At 46.1% G+C, this 26,903-nt stretch overlaps 2 protein-coding genes across 3 annotated transcripts in view; both read left to right on the plus strand.

The window, feature by feature from the left end:
- The window catches only part of LOC144669336 (myosin-binding protein C, fast-type-like), a 90,992-nt gene extending 80,129 nt beyond the window's left edge, over positions 1 to 10,863 (plus strand). The window contains exons 32-34 of the mRNA XM_078531698.1: positions 1,278 to 1,464; positions 6,461 to 6,502; positions 10,665 to 10,863. Coding sequence (XP_078387824.1) covers positions 1,278 to 1,464; positions 6,461 to 6,471 — 198 coding nt within the window. The 3' untranslated portion in view covers positions 6,472 to 6,502; positions 10,665 to 10,863. The remainder of the gene's footprint in view (positions 1 to 1,277; positions 1,465 to 6,460; positions 6,503 to 10,664) is intronic.
- A 15,375-nt stretch (positions 10,864 to 26,238) lies between these two features.
- emc10 (ER membrane protein complex subunit 10) overlaps positions 26,239 to 26,903 on the plus strand; it is a 45,621-nt gene continuing 44,956 nt past the window's right edge. For both annotated transcript variants that reach the window (XM_078531723.1, XM_078531722.1), the window contains exon 1: positions 26,239 to 26,380. In XM_078531723.1, coding sequence (XP_078387849.1) covers positions 26,297 to 26,380 — 84 coding nt within the window. In that variant the 5' untranslated portion in view covers positions 26,239 to 26,296. The remainder of the gene's footprint in view (positions 26,381 to 26,903) is intronic.

Consider the following 26,903-nt stretch of genomic DNA (forward strand, 5'->3'; position numbering starts at 1 on the left):
GAGGATGTTTTTAACCATATTACTGGTCCAGCTATAACAATCCAAAGGAACATGCTCTTTCCTAGTCACTCTCATTGTTTGGAATCTAATAGGCCAAGCCCTTTCTCATCAATCCCAAGTGTATAAGGTTATAATGGAACAAAAACCCTTCCCCTCACTCCTAATATATAGAGTTCAATTGGAGGGAACTCGGCTCTGTTTATCTCCATTGTACAGAATTCCATATGATCAAATCGCTTCACATCTGGTTATATCTGAATGTCTGAACATTAACCCACACAGCAGCACACTCCAAAGCTGTCAGGCTGTGGTTAAAAACCCACCTTGTTCACAAGTGCCCTTGAGGGAGGGAGAACTGCTACCACAACCTATCTGGCCTGTGCATAGTTCCAGTCCCACACTTTATGTTTGGCTCTTAACATCTTCCATGTCAGTTGTGGCTCAGTTGGTAGCATTCTCACCTCTGTGTCAAAGGGTCGTGGGTTCAAGTCTCACTTGAGTACAAAAACCCATGTTGATGCTCCAGTGCTGCACCTTTGAAAGTGCCATCTTTGGTGGGAAATAAAAGAAACAATTGTCATGATGGAAGAAGATGGCAGCCACCATCACCTCCTCAGGGCACCTAGACATGGGCAATAAATGCAGCATTGCCAATGTTATCGAATATACCAAGAATTGTTCTTTAAAGTAGGATCCTTTCACTTGCCCTGTGGAATCTGAGCTAATGCTGATTCTAATAGCAACCCCTTGCACTTTATTGCTAAACAGCAAGAAAAATTAAGGGAAAAGCACTAAATTCTAGTTTGATCAATACGTGCCACTGAGAATGATGTGAAGAGGCTGCTGCAAATAATCCCCGAACCATACGTAATATGTGTATGTGGGATGTGGGAAGTGTCGTAAGATCATGGGAACAAGAGGACATTCAGCCCCTTGATACTGTTCCGCCATTCAGTGAGATCATGGCCACACTGTCAGGCAGCGCATTCGAGATCCCAACCACTCGCTGTGTGAAAAAGCTTCTCCCCGTGTCTCCATTGCTTTTTTTGCCAATTACCTTACATATGTGTCCTCTCGTTCTCGATCCTTCCAGAAAGTGGGAACGCTTTTTCCCTATCTACTCTGTTCAGACCCCTCATGATTTTGAATACCTCTATCAAACCTATAAAGCAAGCCTTTTCTTCCTATAGCCATGCATTGCGACGCAAGTCTATTTTGCTCTTGCTCTTTTTCGCGACCTTCACACGAGTAAACCCAGTTCCTTTTCCCAAATGCAGCCAAAGATTGTCTGGATGAAGAACAAAATGGCAATCATAAATGATCCTAAGTTCCTGATGTACCACAACCAAGGCGTCCTGACACTGCAGATTCGTAAGCCAAGCACGTTTGATGGTGGAAAATATAGCTGCAAGGCCGTAAACGACCTGGGTGAAGCTGAGGTGGAATGTAAACTGGAAGTGAGAGGTGCGGTTCATCCTTTGCTTCATGTGTTGTCTGTTATGTGCCAGTTCCGTTGGTGTCTCAGTGGTTGAATCCAATGCCCAGTCCGAATGGAAGTAGGCTTGTTTCTTTGGAAGAATGGAGGGATTCGGAGGGGCTAACACGTCCAAAAGACATTAAAGGCAGCACTTTGGGTTGGTGGGGTTGTTAAAAGTAAAGCTAATAGGTTTTAACACAAGGGCTTTAAAATGTTTAAAGTGGGTGGTAATGATGAACCAATATAAAAGCTTTAGAACACTGTGTGCAATCTCAGTCTTTTTTTTCCCATTCATGGCATGTGGTCTGTCCAGCATTTATTGCCCATCTTTAATAGCCCTTAAGAAGGTGGTGGCGAGCTTCCTTCTTGACAGCTGAGTGGCTGGCCAGGCGAATTCAGAGGGCAGTTTTTTTTTATTCGTTCATGGGATGTGGTCATCGCTGCCTTGGCCAGCATTTATTGCCCTAATTGGCCCTTGAGAAGGTGGTGTTGAGCCACCTTCTTGAACTGCAGCACTCCACAGCGCTGTTAGGAAGAGAGTTCCAGGATTTTGACCCAGCGACAGTGAAGGAACGATGCTATATTTTCAAGTTAGGATGGTGAGTGGCTTGGAGGAGAACTTGCAGGTGGTGGTGTTCCCATGCGCCTGCTGCCCTTCTCCATCTAGGCGATAATATCACTGCACTAGTAATCTAGAGGTCCTGGCTAATGCTCTGGGGGAACATGGGTTCAAATTCCACCAAGGCAGCTGGTGGAATTTAAATTCAATTATATTTGTTATAGACCTGGAGCCACATATAGGCCAGACCTGGTAAAGGATGGCAGATTTCCTCTCTTGAAGGGTGTTAGTGAACCAGATTTTTAAAAAAAAAAATCACAATCTGGTAGCTTCCTGGTACTATTACTGATATAACTTCTCTATTCCAGGATTATTTAATGACTTGAGTTTAAATTTCCCCAGCTGTCATGGTGGGGTTTGAACACATGTCTCACTACAGACTATTGTGTTACTCATTCCATAACACAACCACTATTGCTACTGTTCCCAATTGCTCCACACTCTAGGAAGGATATTAGCACTTTAGAGGGGTTACAACACAGCTTCGCTAGAATGTTGCCTGTTATGATGTAAAAACATTAAGGAAGACTTTAAAAAATGGGAAAAAAAATAGAAAGTACTGGAAGACCTCAGCAGGTCCGGCAGCACCTGTGGAGAGAGTAACATTTCGAGTCAGAACTGAAGAAAGAGTCATCCGGACTCGAAACGTTAACTGTTTCTCTCTCCACAGATGCTGCCAGATCTGCTGAGTTTTTCCAGTACTTTCTGTTTTATCTCCGATTTCCAGCGTCCGCAGTGTTTTGATTTTATTTTAGTGCTTAAAAAAAAAGGGTCTTTTTTAATGAAGAATGCAGAGTACATTGAGCCAAATTCCCAAAGTACCATAGGCATCTCTCTCCATCAGATAGAGACATTTTTGGCTACTTATAGTTTGAGGAGTGCCACTCCACAAGCACAGGGCGAGGCGAGGAGGGAGGGCCTCCATGAATTGCCACACCTGGTATGAGGATTGAGCCTACCCTGTGCGCATCATTTTACATCATACTCCAGCCATCTAGCCAACCGAGCAAACCAATCCCCGGAATGTGGAATACAGGTCAATGTAATAGCCGTGCAAAGCCATAGTGACCTGGATTAGTTCGATTGGCTGGATGGGTCAAAGAGAATTTTCCCAGCTTTCTTCGTCCAATCCAGATTTTGTACTTTCATCCGATCTTTCACCTCTCCCGGGAGATCACATAGGTCGGGGTGCAGTGTGTCTATATTGTGACACTCGATGGCGTAGAACAGATTGAATTGATCTGAGGATCTTTATCTGTTTGTCATTGTTTGGATGTTCATAGACATGGAAAATTATGAAAGGATGAGTCAAGGTGGATAGGGTCAAATTGTTTCCGTGAAGCTGAGTTACCCGGGACAAGGGGCTGGAGGTTCAAGATTGAATGTAAGATAGAGGGAAAAGGTAAATTTCTTTGCACAAGAGTGTGGTAAGGCTGGTGTGGAATCCATTCTGGGCTTGTGATTCAGGCAGCAGCTGTCAACGTTCAAAATTATATTGGATGGGTGGATGAAGGTAAAGCAGTTGAAGGGATATGGGAACAGGGTGGGTAAACGTGGTTAGAACAAGATGCTCATGTAGAGAATAAACACAAACAGTTTGGAAAAAATGGCCTGTTTCCTTGTTGTAAATTCTATGCATTTCTCAGTGTATTTCTAAGGGGAGATGGTGGCGTAGTGGTAATGTTACCCTGCTAGTAATCCAAAAGGCCAAGGGTAATAATCTGGGTTTGAATCCCACCACGGCAGTTGGTGGAATTTAAATTCAATTAATAAATCTGGCAGAGAAAGCTAGCCATCAGTAATGGTGACCATGGCAACTGTCATCAATTGATATAAAAACCCATCTGATTCACTAATGCCCTTTAGAGAAGGAAAAGAAATCTCCCATTCTTACCTGACTCCAGATCCACACTAATGTGGTTAACTCCTAACTGGCCTTTAGCAAGGCACTCTGTTCAAGGGCAATTAGGTTTGGCCAACAAATGTTGTCCTTTGCCAGCAAATGGCACATCCCATGACAAGATAAAGAAAAAAACATGAAGTCCTACAAGCCAGGAAGTCCCAGGTTCAGTTCCTGGCCTGTGTTGAGTTGCCTGATCTCAGCCCGTGTAGTAATTGGGAGCTCCACATAATCCATAGTGCACCATAGTTACAGGGAGAGGTTAAAAAATGGTCATTATCCTCAATATTTAACTGCAGTCTGTTTGTCTGTGGATGACAGGTACAGATGGGATTGACCTGCTTCACAGTTAAGCTTGTCCATCCTTCCATCCTCCCACTTTTGTAAATTTCAGCTCCATCAAAGCTATGCTCCCAGTTTCCTACCCTTGTCCCAACACCTCCAAAATAGCGTTTAAATGCCTAAGTGGTCTTGCGCTCATTCTTCACCCCTCCGTACCCCTGTCGTTTCCTCCAGCCCAACAACCTTTTCCTCTCGAACTCTTACCTCCTCCGATTCCGGCGGAATTTTCTGCTTGAACCCTGCTCCTTCCCTATCGTTGGTTGGCCATATCTTGGCCTCACATTCTGGAATCCATTCCCTAAACCTTCCCACCCGCCCTGTGCTCCTTCTCAGAGTCTCCTCATAACCCAACACTTTGACCATGCTTTTGGTTACCCCTCCCAATTGCTGCTCCTTTGGCCCAGCATCCATTGTTTTTGACTATGGGACCTTGGGACCAACGTACCCTCGACATTTTTTTGGAGTGCGCAGGCAATTTGTTTCAGGGCGTAGCTCCTGTAATTTTCCCGTGCATGCCCATTAACTTAAACGGGTCGACTTGTGCATGGCCTGCTTGGGGACTTTTAGATTGAGGGTTTGCGGGAACGTTGCTCGGGACATTTTTCTACAGCACCAGGCTTTGGGAAGGATGTTGAAGGCATTAGAGAGGGCGCACAAAAGATTTGCAAGAATTGTTCCAGGCATGAGGGACTTCAGTTACATGGATAGATTGGAGAAGCTGGGGCTGTTGTCTTTAGGAAAGAGAAGGCTGAGAGGAGATTTGATAGAGGTGCTCAAAATCGTGAGCCTAGACAGAGTAGGTAGAGAGAGAAACTGTTCCCGTTGGTGGAAGGTTCCAGAACCGGGGGGAGATGAATTTAAGGCAAAAGGATTGGCAAAAGAAGCAAAGGTTACATGAGGAAAAACCTTTTTTACGCAGCAAGTGGTTAGGACACTGCCTGAGAGTGTGGCGGAGGAAGATTCAGTCATGGCTTTCTGAAAGGAATTGGCTAAGCACCTGAAGAGAGAGAACTTGCCAGGGCTACTGGGAAAAGGCAGGGAGTGGGACTAGCTGGGTTGCCCTTACAGAGAGCCAGCATGGAAATGAAGGGTCGAATGGCCTCTTCCTGTGTTATTTCTGTTAAAGGCGCTAAGATAAATCCCAGCTGATGTCGTAGCCATTCTTATCTTCACCTAATGTCCACACCCAAAAATCACAAAATGGCAATCACAAAGAGTAACATTGGCTGATTTTCCCCCACTCGAACCACCTTCCCCCTTTCTCCCAAGCCACGGAGCATTGCAGCCAATCATGCTTCTAGTTAGGTTGAGATCAGGTGACTGTACCTGTTGGTATCCTGTAATTTTCTATTGTGGGAGATGGTGGTGCAGTGGCAATGTCATTGGACTAGTAAACCTGAGGTCTGGGCTAATGCTCTGGGGACATGGATTCAAATCTCACCATGGTAGCTGATGGAATTTAAATTCAATAAATAAAATTTGGAATTGAAAGCCAGTCCCAGGAATGGTGACCATGAAACTATTATCGACTGTTGTAAAAACCCATCTTGTTCACTAATGTCCTGTCGGGAAGGAAATCTGCCGTCCTTACCTGGTCTGGCTGAGATGTGACTCCAGATCCACAGTAATGTGGTTGAATCTTAACTGCCCTCTGAAATGGCCTGGCAAGCCACTCAGTTCAAGGGCAATTAGGGATGGGCAACAAATGCTGGCCTTGCCAGTGATGCCCGCATCCCATGAAAGAATAACAAAAAAAATATACTACAACGTATCCAGTGTGTGAACAATGCTATTATTGAACCATCTTTTCATGACTGGGAGCTGGACCCAAATCCATTGGACACAGGTTCACATTTAGCAACTTCAGTTAGTATGTATATCACGCCTGTAGTTATTGAAATATTCTTGAAAGGAGCCAAGGTCAATCAGGAGTATGGTGGTTAAGGAGGGCAAAAGTGTCACAGGATGGGACAACCTGCCAATAAGCACCGACTGGGTGCACACATGATGAATGGGTGAGGCAATGGAGGTTGAGCGATGGACTGAGCGTGGTCAGGACAGGAGGGAAGATAATTTCAGGGATGAAAAACAAACCAATTTCCTGTTTTTCTTTCTGTTACAGTTCCTCAATAAAGCGCTCTCTGTCTAATGCAGCAACAGCACGGTAAGAGTCCGGATTGATATTTAGACTGATTTTTTTTTTCGAAGAAAGACTACAAACCAACGCTTTAAAATTTGATGAGATGCCACTACTAAAACTGTCACTCCAGGTTGTCTAGGAAGCTGAGATTCTTCAGTTTGAGTGGATTGATTCCGGTCACGTTCAACCATTAATATAAAAACTCTCATATTCCATTTATGTCTCTATCATGTCAGTCCCTGGGTGTGCTTGCAACAGATTTGCATGATCTGATTTCAGAGCAGCAGCAGTGTAAGCGCTCTGTCCCTCGTGCCACGAGTTTTGAGTCGGCTCACTTAACATAAACCCTCCGTGCCTGGATCAGCATTCGGACCGTGGCAGGCTATATGGCATCCTTTGAGAGTCAGTCCTGTTTTTGGTCCCCAGCTAGCGTTGGCACACCCAGAGATTTATGGACCTATTCCCCGTACCCGAAATTTTTGACATCATTTTTGCGTTCATCGCGCTCAAAAACTATCAGCGATCATTTGGCATAAAATGTTCTAACCTGCAATGAGTTTCAGTGCAGATCAGCAGCGTTCACCATCTTTGACAGCAAATGGCAAAAGACATTCAAAGGCATCGAGTGTGATCAAAGCTATCCAATACGCTCAGCGACCTGCTTTGAAAAAAAAGGAAATTAATTACTTAAATAATACAGAATCTATTCAGTTTTTTCATATAGACCAAAAAATCTTTCCACTATACAGTACATGCTTGAGAGCACCCACCAGACCCCCATCATTACTTAACTTATTTTACTCTTTCCAAGCACCCACACCCCAATCTCAGGGCTAAACTCTTTCCCCCCCCCCCCTACCACCCACACCAAGCTTCAGGGTCTAAACTCTACCCCTCCCACCCCACCTGCCCCTGATCTCATGGTCTAAATCCTCTCCTCCACCCATCCCAGCCTCAGCATCTAAACTCTCACCCCATTTCCCCGCCACCCCAGTCTCAGGATCTAAAATCTTTCTTAGATATCCCCTCCCTCCAGTCTCCAAACTCTTTCCCCTTCCACTTCCCCTGGTCTCCAAACTGACTCCAAACCCCTGACTCTTCCCAGGCTTCAAACCCTTACCCCACCCCACTGTCTCTAATTTCTTACACTCTCCCCCTCCAATCTCTTGTCCCCTCCAATCTCTTGTCCCCCCCAATCTCTTGTCCCCCCCAATCTCTTGTCCCCCCCAAATCTCTTGTCCCCCCCAAATCTCTTGTCCCCCCCAAATCTCTTGTCCCCCCAAATCTCTTGTCCCCCACAATCTCTTGTCCCCCCCAATCTCTTGTCCCCTCCAGTCTCTTGTCCCCCTTCACCCTCCAGTCTCTTGCCCCCCCCTTCACCCTCCAGTCTCTTGCCCCCCTTCACCCTCCAGTCTCTTGCCCCCCTTCACCCTCCAGTCTCTTGCCCCCCTTCACCCTCCAGTCTCTTGCCCCCTTCACCCTCCAGTCTCTTGCCCCCCTTCACCCTCCAGTCTCTTGCCCCCCTTCACCCTCCAGTCTCTTGCCCCCCCTTCACCCTCCAGTCTCTTGCCCCCCCTTCACCCTCCAGTCTCTTGCCCCCCCTTCACCCTCCAGTCTCTTGCCCCCCCTTCACCCTCCAGTCTCTTGCCCCCCCTTCACCCTCCAGTCTCTTGCCCCCCCTTCACCCTCCAGTCTCTTGCCCCCCCCTTCACCCTCCAGTCTCTTGCCCCCCCTTCACCCTCCAGTCTCTTGCCCCTCCTTCACCCTCCAGTCTCTTGCCCCCCTTCACCCTCCAGTCTCTTGCCCCCCCCTTCACCATCCAGTCTCTTGCCCCCCCCTTCACCCTCCAGTCTCTTGCCCCCCTTCACCCTCCAATCTCTTATCTCACTCACCGCCCCCAGTCTCCAATCTATTATCTCACTCACCGCCCCCAGTCTCCAATCTCTTCCCTTGCAACCCCCCCTACACGCCAACCTCAAATCTCTTATCCACCTCCGGTCTCCAATCTCTTACCCCCTCTCTACCTCTAGTTTCCAGGCCTTGGGCCCCGCTATCTCTGCCAAACTCCGGTCTCCGGCCGCATCGAGCCCCAGGTCTCGGGCCCCCGCTGAGCTCAGAGATCTGGGCCGCCCCCAACTCTCTCCTCCAGCCCCCTCCAAATTACTCACCTTGTTGCTGGCGCCATCGATGCTCCCGTGCCCGTTCAAAACTGCTTCAGGGCTGGTCTCACTGTCACTTTTGAGTCTGGCCGGCCCTGCAACCTCTTCTCTGGTTGAGGGAAGGGGAGAGATGGGGGAGAGGGAGAGGAAGAATGGTGGGATGCAGAAGGAGGGGTGAAGGGAGATGGAGGAGTGAGAGGGAGGGGAGGAGGAGAAGGTAAGAGAAAGGGGGGAGGGGAGAGAGAATGGTGTGGGATGGTGAGGAGGTGGCAGAGACAGAGGCAGAGATGGAATTGGACGAGAGATGGGGAGAGGGGTGTGGAGGAGAGAGAGGTTGAGGGGGGGAGAGGTGGAGGATGGTGGGGGAGGAAGAGGGGGATGGGGAGAGAGAAGTGGAGAGGGGGAGGGACAGAGCGGTGGAGGGGAGGGGGAGAGAGAGGGGGAAGGGAACTGCTGCAATTTGGGGACGATGGGGGTGGTTCGGGAGGGGGGGAAGAAAATTGCTGCGGGAGGTGTGGTTGGTGAGAAAATTGATCGGGGGAGGCGGGGAGAAAATAATCTGGGGATGTGGGGAGGTGGTGGAGAAAAATGCTGCAATCGTGGAAAATGATTGTTTTTGGTGTCCGAATGTCTAAGTGATGTTGCTAATGGCAAATGTTTGAGAGCTGAGGTTTGGGGCAATTGATGATGTTGATGCCAGTTAGGTGACTTGCAATGTTAAATGACAGCTAAATAATTGCTCTTGAGAACAATTGATAGCTAACTGATTGCTTTTGTGTCCAATTGATGTCAAATGAATGCAAACAAATGCTGTTGAACGCAAATGCTGTTAAACCTTGTGGGTAGGGCCTGCCCCCGGCAGTTTCGGGCAGACCAAAGAGCGTCTTTCGCTGAGACGATGGTCTCCCCGCAGCCGGTGATTTTTATCGGTTTGTGCGTTGCTGGGAACAGCCCGTAGAGCACAAAGACCCATGTCACAGAGCTGCTCGGGGTGAACCTCGACAAAAACCACTGCCACTCTTTCCAGACCTCCTTTGCAAAGGCACATTCCAGAAGGAGGTGGACAACAGTCTCTTCCCCATCGCAGCCACCTCGAGGGCAACGTGCGGAGGGAGTGAGACTCTGGGCGTGTAGGAAGAATCTGACCGGGAGGGCCTGTCTCGCCAAGCTACATCTTGGTGCTTGTTTGAAGGCCAAATAGCTTTGACAGTCTGATCAGGGAACCGTCTGTCAGGATCTACCATCTCCACAGGGCCTTGAGGACATGATGTGCAGACCATTGCCTGATGGACTTGTGGGAAGTAGTGTTGCTCTGCATAAACTTTTCCATGAGGGACAGGTGGTATGGCACAGTCCAACTGCTTGGAGCATTTCCCAGCAACATGGCCAGACCCTGTAACACCGGGCACAGGGGGAAGCTCAGTCCTGAGGGTCCACGCACAGCTTGATGCAGGCACACACGAAGGTGGCCATCAAGATGAGGGCGATGTTGGGTATATTTTCTTCCTGCCCCCCCCACCCCCCTTTTATCTAGAGGTTTGTACATCGTGACCCTGCGAACATGGTCCATTTCCGACCTCCAGATAAAGCGGAGATGGCTCGGGTGATCACCACGGTGTAGGAGTGAGGAACGGGCCACAGCTGTGCCACATACAGCAGCACTAAGAGCGTCTTGCCCCTGACAACTAAGTTCTTACCATAATGGAGGGGGAGTTTCGCTCCCACATCTCTGGTTTTTGTTTACCATAGCTACACGCTCCTTCCAGTTTTTAAGTGCACACACCCCGGCCCCTGGGAGCCATACCCCCAGCACCTTCCGGTAGCCTGTTCCACATGTTCCGGCCAGGACAGTAGTGAGATAGCTGGTTGCATTTCATCCAGGTCTGATAAGGAACGTCACTTTTGTCTACCCTGGCATGCTCATTATGACAAGATTAATGTGTCTCAGGTGACAGGAGATTTTTCAATAGATAGCCTTTTGAAGTGATGGTGCTTCTCGATCTGACCTCTGACCCTGTGCTCCGCAGGCAGCTTCAATACACTTTCCCAGAATGCATGGCAACCGTTTTCTTCAAGCAGCAAAGGATGATTGGAGCGATGCCAACTATTCCCCTCAAAATGGATATGGCTACATTTGACTGTATTAATATATGAAAGCATTATCTGTCCTTCAGTTTTATGTCACCCATATATATTTTTAGTGAAATAAAGAGGTTAGACAATGTCTTTGTTGGGTATTTCTTTGTTCTTAAAAAAAAAATTGAACAGTTTTGGCATCCGGTCTGGCAAACAGGCAGCCGTGGGCTATGGCGGTTCGGTTATAGCTGCCGATTTGTGTTGGAAGAATTTGGTGCAACTTTCTCCCTGATTGTCTCCAAGTGCACGTTCTTGAGCTGCGTACTGCAAGAGTGGCGGGTGAGAACTTGGTGGAAGGGTGGGGGTGGGGGTGGTGGTGGTTATGGGATTGTGTGGGTTGGGGTGGCGCAAGGGTCTGAGTGAATATCTCCCATCAAATCTTATAAAGGTTATACCTCATTGTTTTGGATTGTAATGAGAATGCACAATCCCAACAAATCTTACAAACGTTAGACCTCTTTGTTTTGGATTGTAACGAGAGTGCAGAATGTCCACCGTGAATACATTTCATCTTCCGCTAAACCATAAACTATTTTTCCTATTCAAAAACAAGACACTGGAAATCTGAAGTAAAAAGAGAAACTGGTAGAAATACTCAGCAGGTCTGGCAGCATCTGTGAAGAGAGAAAGAGAGTTAACATTTCTGTCAGAACAGGCTACTTTAAAAAAAGATATTGATTTATTTTATTGAATGTGATCTTTGATCATAGAAACGTAGAAAATAGGAGCAGGAGTAGGTCATTCGGCCCTTTGTACCTGCTTCGCCATTCAGTATGATCATGGCTGATCCTCTAACTCAAAGCCATACTCCTGATCTCTCCCCATACTCCTTGACACCTTAAAAGTCTAGAAATCTATCTATTTCCTTCTTAAAAATATTCAATGACTTGGCCTCCACAGCCTCCTGTGGTAGAGAATTCCACAGGTTCACCACCCTCTGCAGGAAGAAATTTCTCCTCGTCTCAGTCCTAAATGGTTGACCTCATATCCCGAAATTGTGACCCCTTGTTCTAGATCAATGGTACAAAGTGATGCCATCACTGTGGTACTTTGTCACGTAAGGCTCTTTCCTTCCTCAGTGACATACCTCATTTCACAGAGGTTGCAAGATTATTCTCTAATAGTGGAATAACATCACTAAGAGGGGACCGCTGGTGTACTCTATCTTAAATTTCTTTTGAGATGTGGACAGGAACATCCATCAGAAAAATGAAAAGGAAAAGCCCTTTGTGTCTACTCTGTCATTGAGTAGGATTACAGCTGATTTTCTACCTTCCTGCACTGCCACCATATCTCTTGATTCCCTTAATACCCAAAAGTCTACTGAGCTTGACTTGCATATAGTCAATTAATGAGCATCTACAGCTCTACCACCAGTCAATCTGTTTTTGGTTCTTTAGAAATGTTGGTTAAGGGAAAAATATTGACAAGGACAGCAGGAGACCACCCTCATCCTTTTCACACACTGCCATGGAATCTTCAACATCTTTGGAGCCACAGATTCAAGATTTTGGGAAAGAGTTGCGGTGCAGGGGGTGGGTGGATTTGAGGAAGAACTTTTTTTACGCAGCGAGTGGTAATGCCCTGGAACTCCCTGCCTACAAGCATGGTGGAAGCAGGGACAATGGGTGGTTTCAAAATGAAATGGGATGGGCACTTGAGAGAAATAAACGTCCAGGGCTACGTGGTAGAGCAGGGAGAATGTGACTGAATGGGGTTGCTCTACAGAGAGCCAGCATGAACTCGATGGGATGAATAGCCTGTGTATTAAAGACTGGGGTAGAGAATTCCAAAGGCCCATTGAGTGAAGAAATTTCTCCTCATCTCAGTTCTAAATGGGTGACCCCTTATTGCAGGTTCTAGACTACCCAGCCAGAAGAAACATCCTCCCAGCATCTAGACTATCAAGCCCCTTGAGAATGTTTCAATGAGATCATCTCTTATTTTTCTAGACTCTAAGCAATAAAGGTATAGCTCATTCAGTTTCTCCATAGGGTAACCTGATCAGACCCTATCCCATTCACCCCCAAAGGGATGAAAATGGCTTTCAGAAGGTTTCCATTGAAAGTATCAATAGTGGCATTTAGACCAGAGAAACAGTACAGAGGGAATAAGACTCTGCTGAAAAAGCTGGTCTCAATTGTGGAGCTTCTGTACCCCTTGGCTAAAAAAATATTGGCTTACAGCTGAGTATGTCTCACGTCCCTGTTGGAAAGCACATCTGTGGATGCTGAGTGTTAATTGGTTTGGGCTCAGCTGTGATGCTCTCCTTAGTGGAATAGCTTGCTAACAGTCACTGAGCCAAGCAACTGGGCAGCCACACTCCAGTTGAAGGTTGGCACCTTCAGCAGCGGGAAAAGAGTGGAAGAAATTTCATTAGAAAAGAATAACGGAAGCCACTCGGGAACAGCGTTGGTTGCTTTCTTCGATGAGCCCAACAGCTCTTCATCCTGAGTGGGGAGGGAAGGACGTGGCAATCACCTAAAATGAAATCAGCCACCCAGCTCACTTTGAATGTAGTGGATGTGAGCAAGAGATGACAAGCAAACAAATGTTTGGTTTTACGTTCCCTCTCATGTCGTCTAGTGCAAGTGAGTCGGTGGGTTAGAAAGGTAAAAAGGCAAAGCAGATGACAGGGTGGAGATATTACCAATGGTGTCATGTTAAGGATGTTGGCTTGTGTGTCAGTAGGTTATGAGTACCATAACTTTGCAATTATATAGCGCCTTGCACAACCTCAGGACGTCCCAAAAGCACTTCACAGCCAATGAAGTACTGTTGAAATGTAGTCGTTGTTGGAAGGCAGGGAAAACAGCAGCCCATTTGGGCACAGATATATCCCATATAGCACAGCGTTTAAGACCAGATAATCTGTTTTAGCGGTGTTGGTTGAGAAATCAGTATTGGCCAGAACACCAGTGGAGAACACTGCCGCTCTTCTTTGGAACAATGGCTGTGGGATCTTTTACATCCACCTGAGGGTGGGCAGGGCCTCGGTTTAAAATCTCATTTGAAAGTTGCGAACTCTGCCATTTTGTTGAAACGGTCTAATTATTTTTCAGCAGTTGGTCAATAATTTTGCGAATGAGCGGTGGGAATACAGTTGGCCTCTGCTATTTGTCCCCGGTTTTCTGCCATGCAACAGATGCAAAATCCTGGGGGCAAAGTGTTGACATCTATAGAATGAGGACAGATACAAAGAGGGTTGTCAACCCTCCAGGATTGGCCTGGAGCCTCCAGGAATTGAAGATCAATCTCCTGGACACTACTGTGTGTGCAACCCTGGAGAAAAATCATCGGGGGCATTAAAAATGTTTTTTTTTGTCATATTCTTTGAATATTTCTCTTTACCAGATATAAAAATATTGAAAATGGGCTGTTTGGCTGACAGTCAAGCATCATCCAATTGGGTAATGAGTGTCTTTGCTTTCCAGTTGGCGTAGGAAGGCCGTACGTCACAAGGATAGATGTGTTGGCCAACTAATGGCTGGAGTGTGGGGGTAGGTCATGTGATGAAACCTCCAGGAATACATTTAATCACAGTTGGCCACACTAGATACAAACCTGAGAAGCTGAATCACTCGAAATCAGATGGCATGTGAATTCTTTTTCAATGGGCAGGTGACTTTGACTCCTACCTGGAGGTTAAGGGATATTATGGCCAGGATTTCCCGGTCGGCGAGCGGGGGGGGGAATGGGGCCCACTCGCCGACGCGTAAAATGATGCGGGACGATGTCGGGCGAAACTCCCGAGGTCACCCCGCCCCATTTCAATTTTCAGGTAGGCGGGGGCTCAGCTGAATCAGCTGTGCCCCTGCCGACCTGTCAATGGCCAACTGAGGCCATTGACAAAGTCGTTAAACTAATTAATGGACCTGCCCGTCCAATCTTAAGGTTGGTGGGCAGGCCAGGAGCCCTGGCGGGCAATAGAAAAAGCAGCAAACCTCATCCAAAGGTGGGATGAGGTTTCATGTAGGTTTTAAAAAATGTAATTAAAGTGTATTTAAAAGTGATGGACATGTCCCAACTCATGTGACAGTGACACATGAGGGGACATGTCAGGGAATTTTTTTTTCTATTTTTCAGATTTTTTATTGTGGAGCCGATCTCCCTGAGGCAGCACTTAGCCTCAGGGAGATGAGGGTGCTCTTTCGTGCACATGTGCAGAAGAGCACACTCTCAGCTCAGGGAATCCCCCCTGCCTGGTGGGCACTGCAGGGGCTAGAGTGCATCATCAACCCTGTTTAAAGTTTCCTTTAAAAATTTTGTATTTAGCTACAGTGACCCTTTAAGGGGCTATCACTTTAATTTAATTTGTTCATTTGTTTAATGCTGTACTCAAAAGAGAGTAAAGGGAGTTTGGTGCCCCTGTAACAGGGTGTCAATTAGTTCATTAATTTATTTGTTTAGTTGTTACTCAAAAGGAGTATAAAGAGAGACTGTAGCCTGCTCTCGGGCCTGGCCAAGGTGGCCATCAACAGGTCCACCAGGCAGCAGGTGATTGAGGGGGTCCTCCAGCCCGACTGTCTACCTCTTAGTCGTAGACTCAGACGTTTACAGTACAGAAGGAGGCCAATTGGCCCATTGTGTCCGTTCAACAGAGATCTGACTTCACTCATCCCATTTTCCAGCGCTTGGCCCGTAGCCCTAGAAGCTATGGCAACGCAAGTGAATATCTAAATACTCCTTTAATGTTACGAAAGTTTCTGACTCAACCACTGTTGTAATGCAGGAAATGTGGCAGCAAATTTGTGCACATGGTTCCATTAAAAGCAACATGACAATGACCAAATCTGTTTTCGGTAATGTTGGCTGAGGGAGGGCACTGGGGAGAACTCCCCTGCTCTTCTTTGAATTGTGCCGTGGGATCCATTATGTACGCCTGACAAAGCAGACAAAAGTAAAAGCTGGAAATACTCCGCAGGTCAGGCAACATCTGTAGAGAGAGGAAGAAAGTTAACATTTCAAGTCGATGGCCTTTTATCAGAATTGGGAAGATAGGACCTGGGTTCAATGCCTTGTGCAAAAGAGGGGACCACCTACAGTGCAGTGGTCTTGGTGCGGCACTGAAGATTCGTCCTAGATGAACTACTCAAACCCTGGAGAATGCCTGAACCCACAAAGTGTGGCTATTGTGTGAATGTTTAAATATTTCCCCATCTCCTCTCATTCTCATGTTGTTGTACTTTTCCACAGGTACTGGCTGCCTCCCAGTAACATTTGGCCCAGAGTCCTGGCACCTTTACTGGCTGTTAGCGGTGTGGGGTGGGGGGGGGGTGTCCAGGGAAGGCTGCCAGGCCCTGGCCTGAGTTACTGCCAAGAGAGCCCAAAACAGCAGCAGGCAAGGAGCCCGAGGCAGGGGGACAGGAACAGAAGGATCCTGTCTGACCAGTAGAAACCGGGAATCAGTCCCTGTCCCATCAGAAGAGCCTGGGAATCATTCAGGAATGTCCATTCAGTCCCTTGAGGCTGGCCAGCCAGGCTACACCGAGGAACATTGAGGTTGTGGCTGTGAGTGCTATTCAAAAAAGTTTCTCCGTATGAAACCTGCTCTGAAACGAAAACCTGTTATTAGAATGCGCTCAAAATGGGGGGAATTACCGTAACTGACATCAATTCTTCCTCTCCTGAGGTTGTTGATTCCTTGCTGAAATACAGCTCTTCATTATGTTGCTCAAGTGGTCTCTTCATGTGTGAGATTTGACAGTGTGGGCATGCTATTCGACTGTGGAGGCATCAGGCCAAGCCCAGTGATAGGTTACCTGAGGTCGGTGGGATGTAGATTTCAGGTTACTATCGGATCGGCCATGATCTTATTCAATGGCGGAGCAGGCTCGAGGGGCCGAATGGCCTACTCCTGCTCCTTTCCACACAATCGCACCTGGAGCGGATGATGTTAGGTAGGTATCAGGAATGTTGACACGGTCTGAAATTCTCCTTCCCTAACTCAGGAGCGGACTATCAAACATCCTCTTGGTGAGATTAGCAATTTCAGCTCAGATCAGGTGCTGTAGTTGATACAGCTCAGCTGCCTCAGGTACCCGAGGGAGCCTTGGCCATTGAGTTATGACTTTGAGGTCTGAGATGTCTTGTTCTCCTTTGTGTTCCTAATAGGAAGACAGCAGCAGATCCCAAAACAGGCTGGTTGCAAACAAGAAGGGCAAAATAGACACAGTTAGATCAAGAAAAGAAACCAGAATAAAGACAGGGTTGGAAAAAAGGGAGAGAAAAGAGAGTGAAAGGCAAAGTAATTATAAACACAACTTGCATTTATATAGCACCTTTCATGAGCACAGGGCATCCCATAGCACTTTCCAGCCACTTAAGTACTTCTGAAGTGTAGTCACTTTTGTATTGTTGCAAACATGGTAGCCAATATGCACACAGCAAGCCCCCAGAAACAGTGGTGTGTTAATGGCTGGATAATCTGTTTTTGTGATGTTGATTAAGTGACAAATATTGGCCAGGACACTAGGGATAACTGCCCTGCTTTCGAAAGAGTGCCAAAGGATCTTTTTTATCTGCCTGAGAGGCAGATGGGGTCTCGGTTTAATTTCTCAGCTGAAAGATAGCATCTCCAGCAGTGCAGCGCTCCCTCAGCGCAGCACTGGTGTGTTAAATTTGATTTTTGTGCTCAGGTCTCTGGAGTGGTTCTCAGAATTCAAAACCTTCTGATTCAGAGTTGAGAGTGCTACCAACTAAGCCGTGGCTGGCACTTGATTAAAGCCACTTTGATAGATTTATTTGTTGTGATATGCCTTTAAGGGATAGCAGCATGCCATCACTAGCAGGGAAGTGTGTCATGTGATCCAGCCTCAGTTTCACTTTGGCCTGGAGCAGAAAACTGCACTCACAGCTCCGCTGCTGATGTCTTCAAAACTTTTCTGTGCAGTCACTATGCTGCGACTTTCTGAAGCTGTGAACTTATTGCACTCTGGCCAAAATGTCAAGGATCATCTCATGCCATGTAGCACAATCTAAGGCTGTCCACCACCAAGTTGTACCTGTACTTAATCCTGCTGCCACGCTGTTTGACCACTGCTGCCACCATGTTGTGTTTTTATAACGATATAAAGATACCAAGGGAAGGTTTAAACACATTGTGATTTCATTTATTTAGACTAGGCACATGAGAACATATACATACATGAAGAGAAAGCTTGAAGACATCAGCAGAGCTGTGTGTTCTGCTCTAGGCCGAAGTGAAACTGAGGCTGGATCACATGACATACTTCCCTTCTAGTGATCGCATGCTGCTACTCCTTAAAAGGCATATTACGACAGTATTAAGTATGTTCACGACCACTTGATTAAAGAGAAAACAGTACTACAAAAATAAAATACTGTGGATGCTGGAGATCTGAAATAAAAACAGAAAGTGCTAGAAAAATCAGCAGGTCTGGCAGTATCTGTAGAATGAGAAACAGCATTAACATTTTGAGTCCAATATGACTTCTTCGGAACTGAAGTGAAGTATGAAACTAGGAAACTAGAAAGAGGAACCGAAGAAGAGTCATATTGGACTTGAAACATTAGCTCAGTGTTTCTCTCCACAGATCCTGCCAGACCTGCTGAATCCTTCCAGCGCTTTCTGTTTTTATATTCATGCAGAGAAAGCTATTTTTTTCACGCACGCCCGGGTCATTACGATGGGGGATGATTGGGCTTCATCCAATTAACTCAACAAATTGGTGCCTTTCGCATAACAAAGCCATCAAAGAGCTTCACTGACACATAGTATATTTTATTAAATGGACGCTGAAGCCAAAGCAAGAGAGATTTTGAAGGGGTGATCAAAAGCTTGGTCAAACAGGTGGATTTAAAGGAGGCTCCTAAAGAGATGCTGAGGCAGAGGGATTTGAGAGGGAATTTCAAACTCTCAAATCCACCGCCCTCCAGCCTTTTGATTCCAGTGTGACTGAGTGACTGAAAAAAAGCTACCAAGTTATTGAATCGACAAAACGTGAATGAGGGGATCAGCAATTAATGAGCAGAGTTTGTTTTAACTTTCAAAATTTTATGCAATTTTTTTTTTGCTGCAGCTTCTAATTTTATTTTTGGGCTCGAGATAACTCCTCTGACAGACGACCGGCATGTGACTGAAAATCTTATACTTTGGATTTGACAAGTGTTGACAGATCTGCAGCAACCATCATGTTCCAGTCGACATTTGATCTCCTATCTCTGCTTGTCCTTTTAATCCTCATTCATATTCTTCCCAGCCAGTTATTCATCCTGGTTTCTGAAGTTAGTTAATGAGCTATCAGACAGCATTAACTGCTTTATCTAGAAGTCACTGGCCAAGGTGAATGGAAACATCCTACTGCAGTTCAGTTACACAGCAGCATTTCAAAATGGCAGCTTAAGGGGGTGCTGCAAGTCCATTAATGTATTTTAATTAAGACTATCGAATTCTTTGAAGATTTGCAGACCTTTGTTCTTCATTATTGAATTCGGAGCAAATTCATTATGAGGGAAATGCACAGCGCCCTTTCAACAAAATCTTTGTAGCATCCAGGCCTAGCACTCACAGGAGACCTTTCAAATTTCAAAATGGTGGACGAGACAAACCCAGGCTCTCGTGATGCTGAGCCTGTATATTATAAGAGGGTGGGTCCACTAAAGGCAGTGAGGAATTCCACAGTTTTGAAGTCCTGCAGAGAATTAGTTGGAGGCAGCACAGTGGAGTTTGACTTCGCAGGATGTGGGCGTCGCTGGCTAGGCCAGCATTTGTTGCCCATCCCTAATTGCTCTTAAGGTGGTGGTGAACTGCCTTCTTGAACCATGTGGTGTAGGTACACCCACAGTGCTGTTAGGGAAAGAGTTCCAGGATTTTGACCCAGCGACAGTGAAGGAACGACGATATAGTGCCAAGTCAGGATGGTGAGTGGCTTGGAGGGGAACTTCCAGGTGGTGGTGTTCCCTTACATCTGCTGTCCTTCTCCTTCTAGGTGATAGAGGTCACAGTTTTGGAAGGTTCTGTCGATGAAGCCTTGCTGAGTTGCTGTAGTGCATCTTGTAGATGGTACACACTGCTGCCACCGTGCGTTGATGGTGGAGGGAGTGAATGTTGAAGGTGGTGGATGGGGTGCCAATCAGGCTGCTTTGTCCTGGATGATGTCAAGCTCCTTGAACGTTTTTGGAGCTGCACTCATCCAGGCAACTGGAGAGTATTCCATCACACTCCTGACTTGTGCCTTGTAGATGGTGGACAGGCTTTGGGGAGTCAAGAGGTAAGCTCCTCTGTACAGAATTCCCAGCCTCTGACCTGCTCTTGTAGCCACAGTGTTTATATGGCTGTTCCAGTTCAGTTTCAGTTCAATGGTAACCCCCAGGATGTTGATATAGGCAGGTGCAGGCAGATTTGTAGGTTAGTTTTGAGAGAATGGAACCAAATGTGGGTTAGAAGTTATTGGTAGTCTTTACATTGGCTAGCAAGAGTAAATTGTGGATTTAGTATTTGGTCTATCTTTTACATTCTACCTTCTGTAAACTTGAGGTCATCCAAACCTCTGCTTCCTGTGTCTTAACTCAAACCAAGTATTCACATATCACCCCTTGGCTCACTGATCTACGTTGACTACATTAAAATTCTCATCCTTGTTTTCAAATTCCTCCACGGCCTTGCTCCTCCCTATCTCTGAGGTTCTCTTCCAGCTCCGCAACCCTCCGAGATATCTGTGCTCATCTGATCCTGGCCTCTTCAGAATCTCCAATTTTAATTGCTCCACCATTGGCAGCTGCCTCTTCAGTTGCGTGGACCCTAAGCTCTGGAGTTCCCTCCATAAATCTCTCTGTCTCTCTATCTTGCTTTTGGCCTTGAAGACGGTCCTTACAACCTACCTCTTTGACCAAGGTCTAGGTCATCTGACCCCATACCTTATGTGACCCAGTGTCAAATTTTGTTTTATGACGCTCCTGTGAAGCGCCTTGGGACGTTTTATCACATTAAAAGTCGCTATATGAACATGAGATTTCCACTGTCTTCGGTTTTTGGCTGTAATAAATATAAGTTGTTGTTGCATAAGCGTTTGCTGTTTTGTGTGTGTCTTGCATAGGTAACATCTGTACGTACATGGAGTCATTTCATATGGACTCTGAGCCCAATATGAATGTGATTTTATGTTAAGACTACGGAGGTGCTTGTGACGCAGTGGATAGTATCTCTGCCTCTGAGCCAGGAGTTCTGGATTTAAGTCCCATTTGATGACTGCGCAACATGGTCAACCAGGTTGATTTTCAACCTGAGAAACATTCCAACATGCCTATGACAGGCAACAAGAGTGGGCGAGTCTCCAGAACTGTGTGGTAGCTGCAGCGCAACAGCTCCCCGCATTAGTAGATTCCGTGTGCGGGTTCTTGCCATGAGCTGCACTCTGTGGTGAGCGTCCTCCTGGCTTTGAGGGGCCACCAATTATCAGCATGTCCACAATTTGAGCAGGTCCACTTGTGGGAAGTGAGCAAACACCATGACAGGAGGGAAGAGCTCTAACTATATCACACAGATGGCAGCAAATTGTGAGAGAAACGTGCCCCATTGCAAAGTTCCATTGACATCAGCAGAGACAGGGCAATCGAGACTCGACATGCACAGCATGTGGAATAAAGTCTGGCAAAAAGAGAGGAGTCAGGGTGATTAGGGACCGAAAAGGGTATCTACGTATGGAGTGGGGGGCACGGCTGAGATATTAAATGAATGCTGTGCATTTGTCCTTACCGAGGAGGAAGATACTGCGCAGGTCATGAAAGAGGAGGTTGTTCAGGTTTCGTGTTTAAAATTGATAAGGACGAGGTATTGGGTAGATTGTCTACACTTAAAGTTGGTAAGGCACCAGGACCAGAAGAGGTGCGTCCAAGGATACTAAGGGAAATAACAGAGGCACTGGCTCAGGGGTGGTGCCAGAAGACTGGAAAATTGCAAATGTTACACCCTCGTTCAAAAAAAGGATGTAAAGGTAAGCCCAGGATTGCAGTCCCGCCAGTTTAATGTTGGTCGTGAAGAAGCTTTTAGAAACAATAATTTGGGACAAAATGAATAGTCACTTGGGCAAATACGGGTTAATTAAGGAAAGTCAGTATGGGTTTGTTAACTAATTTGCTTGAGTTTTTCAACGAGGTAACAGAGAGGGTTGATCAGGGCGATGTTGTTGATGTGGTGTACATGGACTTCCAAAAGGAATTTGATAAAGTTCCACAATTATGGGCAAAGTTAGAGCTCATGGGATTAAAGGGACAGTAGGAACATGAATAAGAAATTGGCTGAGTGATAGGAAATAGAAAGTAGCATTTAATGAGTTGGACTGGATGAAGGTTTATAGCGCAGGGATTGGTGTTAGGACCCCTGCTCTTCCTGATATATATTAATGACCTAGGCCTTGGTGCACAGATGATACAAAACTTGGAAGTACTGTGAACTGTGAGGAGAACAGTGTAGAACTTCAAAAGGACATAGGTTGGTGGAGTGGGCAGAGAAGTGGCAGATGAAATTTAACGCAAAGAAATGTGAAGTGATTCATTTGGTAGGAAGAATGTGGACAGACAATATAAAATAAAGGGTACAATTCTAAAGGAGATGCAGGAGCAGAGGGACCGGGGTGTATATGTACATAAATCATTGCAGGACAGGTTGCAAGAGCAGTTAATAAAGCATTTGGCATCCTGGGCTTTATCAATAGGGGCATAGAGTACAAAAGCAAGGAAATTATGTTAAACTTGTAATGGAGGAAGGATGTGAAGGCATTAGAAAGGGCGAAGAAAAGATTCATGAGAATGGTTCCAGATATGAGGAACTTCAGACAGTTACGTAGATAGATTGGAGAAGAGAAAGATGAGAGGAGATTGGATAGAGGAATTCAAAATCATGAGGAATTGGGACAGAGTAGATAGGGAGAAACTGTTCCCACTGGTGGAAGGGTTGAGAACCAGAGGGCACAGATTTAAGGTAATTGGCAAAAGAAGCAATGGAGACATGAGGGAAAACTTTTTCACGCAGTAAGTGGTTAGGATCTGGAATGCACTGCCCGAGAGTGTGGTGGAGGCAGGTTCAACTGAGGCGTTCAAGAGGGGATTTGATTATTATCTGGAAAGGAAGAACGTGCAGGGTTATGGGGAGAAGGTGGGAAAATGTCACTAGGTGCATTGTTCACTCAGCGAGCCAGCACAGACACGACGGGATGAATGGCCTCCTTTGGTGCTGTAACCATTCTATGATTCTATGGAAGGAAAAGCAAGGCTCTCTCAAGGACATGTAGAAACTGGCTAATAGCACACAGTACAAATCAGAGGGTAAAGTCTCCTCAAGTGTGGCAGTAGTTTCAGTTCCATAAACAAGGATCATTGACAGAAAATAATTTTATTCATTAGTTTTACCAGATTGGAGGGGAATAAACATTTATCAAGCAATCTTTCTCAAGCCATTGATGGAATTTGAATTAACAGCTCTTGTTACATGATCGAGGAGCCATCAAAGCAGTTCTTTTTTTAGACTTGAGACATGACAAAACTTCAAAGATTTACAAAAAAAACAAGGGTTACATTATCCTGGTAAAGGGCATAGAGAGGATGAAGATGCAGTAACTTTACTGCCTTGTAGGATCGCTGAAGGATCTGTACCATCTGAAGGTTGTTGATGAATGTAGGGAGGAAATCATCAGCAAAAATAATGGAGGGGATTGACGATAGGGAGCACATTTTTGAAATTGTGGATGATACAAAACTGAGCAATGTTAATAATGAGCATAATAACAGCAGACTTAGAATCATAGGAAGTTTACGGCACAAAAAGAGGCCACTTGGCCCATCCTGTCTGCGCTGGCTGAAAAACAAGCAACCCAGCCTAATCCCACTTATCAGCATTTGGTCCATAGCCCTGCACTTGAGGTGAATAACCTTCTGAATGAATTGAGGGTTTCTGCTTCTACTACCCTTTCAGGCAGTGAGATCCAGACCCCCATAACCCTCTGGGTAAAAAAGTTTTTCCTCATTTCCCCTCTAATCTTCCCACCAATCACTTTAAATCTATGGCCCCCCTAGTCACTGACCTCTCTGCTAAAGTAAATAGGCCCTTCCCATCCACTCTGTCCAGGCCCCTCACAATTTTGTACATATCAATCAAATCTACCTTCAGCCTCCTCTGTTCCAAGGAGAACAACCTCAGCCTATCCAATCTTTAGGACTTCAGGAGCATGTAGACAAACAGGTGAACTGGGCGGACACAGACAGGGGCAATTTAAAATAGATAAGTGTGAAACGATACACCTTGGCAGAAATAACATAGAAAGGGGGTGTAATCTAAATAGTACTATTTTTGGTTAGGGTTGGTATTGCTGCAAGAGCACAGTGAACTGGGAGTATATATTCAAATCTTTGCAGGTGGCAGGCAGGTTGTTGGGCTGGTTAAGAAAGTATGTAGAATGTTTGGTTTTGTAAATAGGGTCATTGAATACAAAAAAATGATGTTAAGCTGAACCTTTATAGATCTCTGGTTAGGTCTCAACTAGCGTATTATGTATAATTCTAGAGGAAGGATGTCAAAGCCTTGGGGAGGCACAGAGGAGGTTTATCAGCAGAATGATATCGGAGATGAGGGATTTCGATTATGTGGAGAGATAGGAAAAGTTGTGCTTGATCTCCTTAGAACAGTGAAGGTTAAGATAAACTAAAAATTCTGAGGGGTTTTAATAGAATAAATAGGGAGAAGCTGTTTCCTCTGGCAAGTGCGTTGGTAGCCAGAAGTAATAGATTTGAAATAATTGGAAAAAGAACTAGAGGGATAATGAGGAAAAATGATTTAACACAGAGAGTCGTTAAGATCTGGAACACAGAACTTGAAAAGGTTGTGGAATCAGATTCCACAGAAACCTTCAAAAGATAGTTGGCTATGTCCATAAAGAGGACTAATTTGTATGGTTATAGGGAACAAACTGCGGCATACTAGGAGAGCTGTTCAAAGCATCGGCTTAAGAAGGACAGGCTGCATGAACCTATCATTACTGGGGGAGGTTACGGAGAAAGTATGGAATTGAAGGAAGTGTTGAGGAGTCACGTTAATTGACGAGGGTACATTATGCCTTGAACAACTTGAAACTGCCAATGTGCATAAGTGAACGCAGAGTTTGAGAACATTTAAACATATTAAAAGTATCGGGTGGTAGCACTCTTGCCTCTGAGTCACAAGGTTCTGGGTTCAAGTCCCAAATCAGAACTTGAGCATAAAAATCAAAAACAAAAATACCTGTAAAAACGCAGCCGGTCTGACAGCATCTGTGGAGAGGAACACAGTTAACGTTTCAAGTCCGTACAGAATCAAAACGTTAACTGTGTTCTTCTCCGCAGATGCTGTCAGACCTGTTGATTTTTTCCAGGTATTTTGGATTTCCAGCATCTGCAGTTTTTTGCTTTTATCTTAGCATAAAAATCAAGTCTGACACTCAAATGCTGCCCTGTCAGAGGTGGTATCTTTTTGGATGAGCTGTATGACTATGGCTCCATCTGCCAGCTTAGGTGGATGTAAAAGATCCCATGGCAATATTTTGAATATCCCTGCTTCCTGGCCAATCTTTATCCCTCAATCAAAAAAAGATTATCTGGTCATTATCACATTGCTATTTGTGGGTACTTGCTGCTGTGTGTAAATTGGCCACTGTGTTTTCTACATTACAATAGTGACTTCAAGAGTACTTGTCTGTAAAGTGCTTTGAGATGTCTGGCGGTTGTGAAAAATGCTATATAAATGTAAGTTGATTAGGCCACACATAATATGAAGTTGATGGGAGAATTGAGAACAAATAGCAGCTTAATAACTTTAGAATTACACATGTGAGGGCAATAGGAGGTCAATAGTGGAAATGGTTAGAGTCATAGAATCAGTACAGAACAGAAGGCCATTCGGTTCATCGTAACTGTGCTAGCTCTCCTAAGGAGCAATTCACGTACTGCCGCTCCCCCACCCTCTCCCCACATCCCTACTCATTCCTCCTTTTCAAATATTTAGAAAATATAGAAACATTTATGGAACTTCAGGTGCCTTTTAAATGAATTGAGGGTTTCTGCCTCTACTACCCTTTCAGGCAGTGAGTTCCAGACCTCTGCCATTCCCTGGGTGAAAAAAAAATCGTTCCTCATCTCCCTCCTAAACCTTGTACGAATCACTTTAAGTCTAGGTCCCCTAAGTCACTCCCTTTTCTGCTAAGGGAATTAGCATCCACTCTAAGGGGGAAGGGGCAGCAGAATGGCACTAAGTCACCATGCTCATTTGGAGAGCCGGTGCAGACGCGATTCTGTGGGTGGGCTTCAACTTTCTCAAGAAAGAAGACTTAATGTGTTTGTTCAGTCTGTGACACAGGAACAGGGGCAGCAACCATTCTCCTCCAGTAAGCAACTGCTCCTCCATCCCTGCAAGCTTCGCGGTGCTGGGAGATTATGGTCCTCCAGTATCCCATCATCCTACCGGCCCATGGTCCTCCGGTATCCCATGTTGCACTGGGCTTTGTAGTTTCTGCTCCTCTGCGGTTTTGGCTGTGCGATGATGGAGTTGAGCCGCGCTTCGATCCAGAGTTGCTTTCTGCTCTTCAGCCTCTTCCGTGCCGGTCTCTGCAACTCCAGGAGAGTGAGTGAGGGAGTGAGAGAGCTTGGGAGGGCATTGTAACCGCGAAGAGAGGCCGGGAGTGGTGGTGATGATGATGAGAGCTGTGTGGGCCTGGTCGGGCTGAGCGGCCGTTAAGGATGGAACGTTGGGCAGTTTGAACTCTGCCCGCGCGAGAGCCGAGTGCAGCTGCCACCGCCTAGCAACGGGCACAGCCAGGGTCTGGGTGCCTAGCAACGGGCACAGCCAGGGTCTGGGTGCCTAGCAACGGGCAGAGCCAGGGTCTGGGTGCCTAGGGACAGGCACAGCCAGAGTCTGGGTGCCTAGCGACGGGCACAGCCAGAGTCTGGGTGCCTAGCAACGGGCACAGCCAGAGTCTGGGTGCCTAGCGAAGGGCACAGCCAGAGTCTGGGTGCCTAGCAACGGGCAGAGCCAGGGTCTGGGTGCCTAGCAACGGGCACAGCCAGGGTCTGGGTGCCTAGTGACAGGCACAGCCAGAGTCTGGGTGCCTAGCGACGGGCACAGCCAGGGTCTGGGTGCCTAGCAA

This window comes from Cetorhinus maximus, chromosome 29, assembly GCF_964194155.1.
Source record: "Cetorhinus maximus chromosome 29, sCetMax3.hap1.1, whole genome shotgun sequence".
Taxonomy (NCBI): Eukaryota; Metazoa; Chordata; class Chondrichthyes; order Lamniformes; family Cetorhinidae; genus Cetorhinus; species Cetorhinus maximus.